Source organism: Lottia gigantea, assembly GCF_000327385.1.
Source record: "Lottia gigantea unplaced genomic scaffold LOTGIsca_70, whole genome shotgun sequence".
Taxonomy (NCBI): domain Eukaryota; kingdom Metazoa; phylum Mollusca; class Gastropoda; family Lottiidae; genus Lottia; species Lottia gigantea.
Genome location: NW_008710371.1, coordinates 1090943 through 1095405, shown reverse-complemented (window position 1 = coordinate 1095405; position 4463 = coordinate 1090943). Strand labels below are relative to the sequence as shown.

Below are 4463 nucleotides of genomic sequence, written 5' to 3'. Positions count from 1 at the left end.
ATAAATAAATAAATAAATAAATAAATAAATAAAAAAATAAATAAAAAAATAAATAAAAAAATAAATAAAAAAATGAATAAATAAATATAAAAAAAAAAAAAAAAATAAATAAAATTATATAAAATAAAATAAATAAATAAATAAATAAAATAGATTAATAAATTATAAAATTAAAAACTGATAGATTTAATCAAAAATTAAAAAAAAATTAAAAATTAGAATAAATTTAAAAATTGGCCTCGAATTACAAGAGAGTTGACTATATAAAAAATCGCAATCATCAGTGTCTGCTCGGCCAACGCTTCTACCCTCACGAAATCTTGGACTCCAAGGCCTATAAGTTTTGTTGGTTAGCTTAGACTTAGTTTTGGTGGTGGGGGTGGGGCGGGGAGTGTTAAATGCTACAGTAGTAAGCGTACCTCTTGTGTGAAGTTATATTTCAAAGTGTTTTCTGAATCAGGCCATGGCTGTGATAGTCTCAGAGTTCCGGTGTAAGTGATATGATCTGAAATAAAAACAAAATTAAGCATCATCTTATATTTTGTTTCTTTTTATTCTATGGGAAACTTCACTCATTCTTATCTGATTGAATACACTTGAAGTATTTTGTTTAATTTATTTTCTATGGGTCACTATTCTAATCCTGATTGAAATGTGCTATGGATAATTCATTTTCTCACTCATACTGAACTGATTAAAATACAGATATTTTGTTTCATTTTTTGCCATGGGACACCTCACACATTCAAATCTAATATTGAATAGACCTCTGAATGTTTCGTTTCATTTTTCAATGCGAAACCTCACTAATTCTTATTAGAGCTCAAGATAAAAACGTTGCTCTTGGAATAGACCTATTGTAGTTGTGACAAAAAAAGTATCAATTGAACATAACGGTTTTGCATAGATTAACAAAGAGAGAAAAATACGAAATTTTTTTCCAGTTTCTTTTTTACCTTTTAAATTGATATTATTTGGATAAGTTTTTTGTAATATTGGAAGACCACACTGAATTGAAAATTACCTCCCTTTGACCACTAGCTGTTTTGGTAGTTTACAGACCACAATATTGGCAAAAATCAAGAAACCGAGACCTTGTGTGCTACAAAGAGTTTGGATCCCTTGACAATTGGAAATCTAAATTCAACAGGTCAATGCCACGTTCCTAGACAAATTCTCTCATTGCACACTGCAAGGTTTTGCTCGTCTCTATTTCTTACCTGAAACTGTAGTGGACGGAGTTGTAGGTGGTAACGTAGAAGCGAATGATGCTGCAAAACAAAAATAAAATTCGTTATTAAACAGGAAATACAAAAAAATAATTTTGCATAATTTTCTACAGTTATTCTGTAGAATTATCTAAAGTTATTTTGTATAATTTTCTAAAATTATTTTATAAATTTTCTAAAGTTATTCTGTATAATTTTCTAAAGTTATTATATAGAATTTTATAAACTTATTCTCTAGAATTTTATAGATTTATTTTGTAGAATTTTCTAAAGTTATTGTGTGTATTTCATGAACAATTTATGGCGGATTTTATTATTCGTATGTACGTAATTCAAGTCATGTGACGCATAACAAATTTGAATCGGGGAAAATTTCGAAATCAGTTAGGGCATGCGCTTTTCTTCATCAGAGCGTGATGACAGTTTAAAAAATGTGACACGAGACGTTTTAAATTTTCTATGTTCCAATTTATCAAGTTCTTTTTAGTGTATAACTTTTTGAAAAACTTGAACAAAACAATTTGCATAAAAACACCGAAATGAAATATATTTTTAAAACGTCTTCTGTGTCCACAAAATAGTGCAGGAAATCATTTCCTTAAATTTTTATAGCTTATTCAAGAATTTTGTTTTTTGTTGAAAATAAGGGAAATATTTCACATGCGAAAAATATGTTTACAAGTGAGATCATAGTCGCTAAAAATATTTTTAAATATGAGATCACCTACATTTTTTTTATACCGCGACTGTTTGTCAATTCGGCATCCTCTCTGAGTGTTCTCGAAGTAGTTGAAAGGGTTTATTGTCATATTTTATCAAATAAGCAACATTTTATTACGTTAACATCGGAGTACGACAAGGCGCGCTATTTACGCCTTTATTTTTCTATTGTTGTACACATGAAAATGACATTATGAGAGGATAGTGGGTGTTGTGTTTTCATGCTCGGGTCAGCTAGCGTACATAATAAACATTGTACAAAATGACTTCATGTCTGAAGGTAAACTTGAAACCGGCAATTCATAGGAAAAGAAGATTAGAATTTTATATTTTGTAAGAAAATGCAAAATTTGATTTTGGATTATTAAAATTCCTAAGGATTTCTAATATCAAAAGAAGATTGACCGAATTGAATGATAAAAGTTCATTTTCGATAGTAAAAATTTTAAAATCCAGTATTTGAAATAATATGACAAATAATGAACGATTCTCCACAAAAGAAGATGCAATTTGGAAATTTGCTTGTGATTCTAAATAAAGTCCAGTCACCGAAAATTATCGAAAATCCGCAACACATTATTTTTGTCAGAATAAGTTAGTAAAAAATAATGTTTTGATAGAATTGCATCTTCAACTTTTGAGACTGACTTTTTAAAAATTAATTTCAAATTTTTTCACCCATAAATAATGAAACTGTTTTTGGTATTTAAAATAGCGCCATAATTCAAAAGTTCATAAACGCCCCATCTATAGGGTAATAAACGTCAGTGATATTATGTTATCCGCTTTTCAATTTGAGCATAGCTGCATAATATAAACATTCCAAAAGCCACCCATGCATGATAATGCTTCAAATAGAAATGTTAATAAAAGAAAATCGTTGAAAATTGAGGTCGCTATTTGTAGATATTTAAAGCTCTGAAAATTGTAAAAAAAAAAAGCATAAAATTTTGAATTTCCTGCTAAGCTCACCGAACAGGAGTAAATATGCGAGACCACATACGTCATGTGCGTCAACATAAATAATTGGTTTAGGTTGACAAACTCGGTCTAAGAGTTACCTCAAGTGTTTCGAAAGCTCATAAATGTATGAAAATTCAAATGTTTCGATTGCACGTACGAAAAAATTCAACTTTTTGAATGCACGTACGAAAAAATTCAACTTTTTGAATGCACGTACGAAAAAATTCAACTTTTCGAATGCACGTACGAAAAAATTCAAATGACTCATTAAGTGGGCTTTACAATTTCGTTTCATATTGGAAATTTTTCAAATTTCTTTAAATATTGCTCATAAAAACAAATTTAATGCGAAAAAAGCACACCTTCTTTTGAATTGTAACACAAGCTCTCTATTTAATTTTTATAAATGCGTGGAAGGGCAGTTTCGCTTTGTATATTTTTTATATGACTTTAGTGTGTAGGATTTGACAGAAGTGTCAAAACTATTAAGCATTGGACAATTTATAAAACCTTAAGCATTGAACAATTCATAAAACCTTATGCATAGAACAAATTATATAACTTCTGCATTGGAAAAATTATAAAACCTTAAGCATGGAACAAATTATATAACTTCTGCATGGAACAAATTATAAAACCTTAAGCATAGACCAATTTATAAAACCTCAAGCATAGGAAAAATTATAAAACCTTAAGCATGGGACAATTTATAAAACCTTAAACATAGAACAATTTATAAAACCTTAAGCATTGAACAATTTATAAAACCTTAAGCATAGAACGATTTATAAAACCTTAAGCATTGAACAATTTATAAAACCTTAAGCATAGAACGATTTATAAAACCTTAAGCATAGAACGATTTATAAAACCTGAAGCATAGAACGATTTATAAAACCTTAAGCATAGAGCGATTTATAAAACCTGAAGCATAGAACAATTTATAAAACCTTAAGCATAGAACGATTTATAAAACCTTAAGCATAGAACGATTTATAAAACCTTAAGCATAGAACGATTCATAAAACCTTAAGCATAGAACGATTTATAAAACCTTAAGCATAGAACGATTTATAAAACCTTAAGCATAGAACGATTTATAAAACCTGAAGCATAGAACGATTTATAAAACCTTAAGCATGGGACAATTAGTAAAACCTTAAGCACCGTTCAATTTATAAAACTTATGTATAGGACAAAACCTTGAAATTTTTTGTTAGTATTCATTTTGTTTTAAATCGGACTTAATTACTGGCATTCCGTTTAAAAAGCAACTTACCTTGTGTGTGTAAAACGATGCCAACGGCTGTTCCCACTGCAAGAGCTAAAAGTAGAACACATCCCAGAACTATGAGCAGAATGTTTCTCACTTTCAGCTTCTTCTTGGACCAGGAATTTTCTGGTGCGGTCGTGGCATACCTTCAAAGATTAAAATAATGTTTAATGGATAAAAAAAAGCCCAAAATATATGGGTTAAGAAGCAAAAAAAGCGAAATTAATTGCCAATATTTATTATCATAGATAAGTATATCATATTGGACCGAGTGGATC

The 4463-nt window shown here is 29.1% G+C and overlaps 1 protein-coding gene across 1 annotated transcript in view; it reads right to left on the bottom strand.

The window, feature by feature from the left end:
* LOTGIDRAFT_167918 (hypothetical protein) overlaps window positions 1–4463 on the bottom strand; it is a gene marked incomplete at both ends in the record, with an annotated part of 11711 nt that overhangs the window by 3747 nt on the left and 3501 nt on the right. Inside the window, 3 exons of the mRNA XM_009065788.1 lie at window positions 420–505; window positions 1221–1271; window positions 4192–4331. Of these exons, the coding sequence (XP_009064036.1) occupies window positions 420–505; window positions 1221–1271; window positions 4192–4331 (277 nt within the window). The remainder of the gene's footprint in view (window positions 1–419; window positions 506–1220; window positions 1272–4191; window positions 4332–4463) is intronic.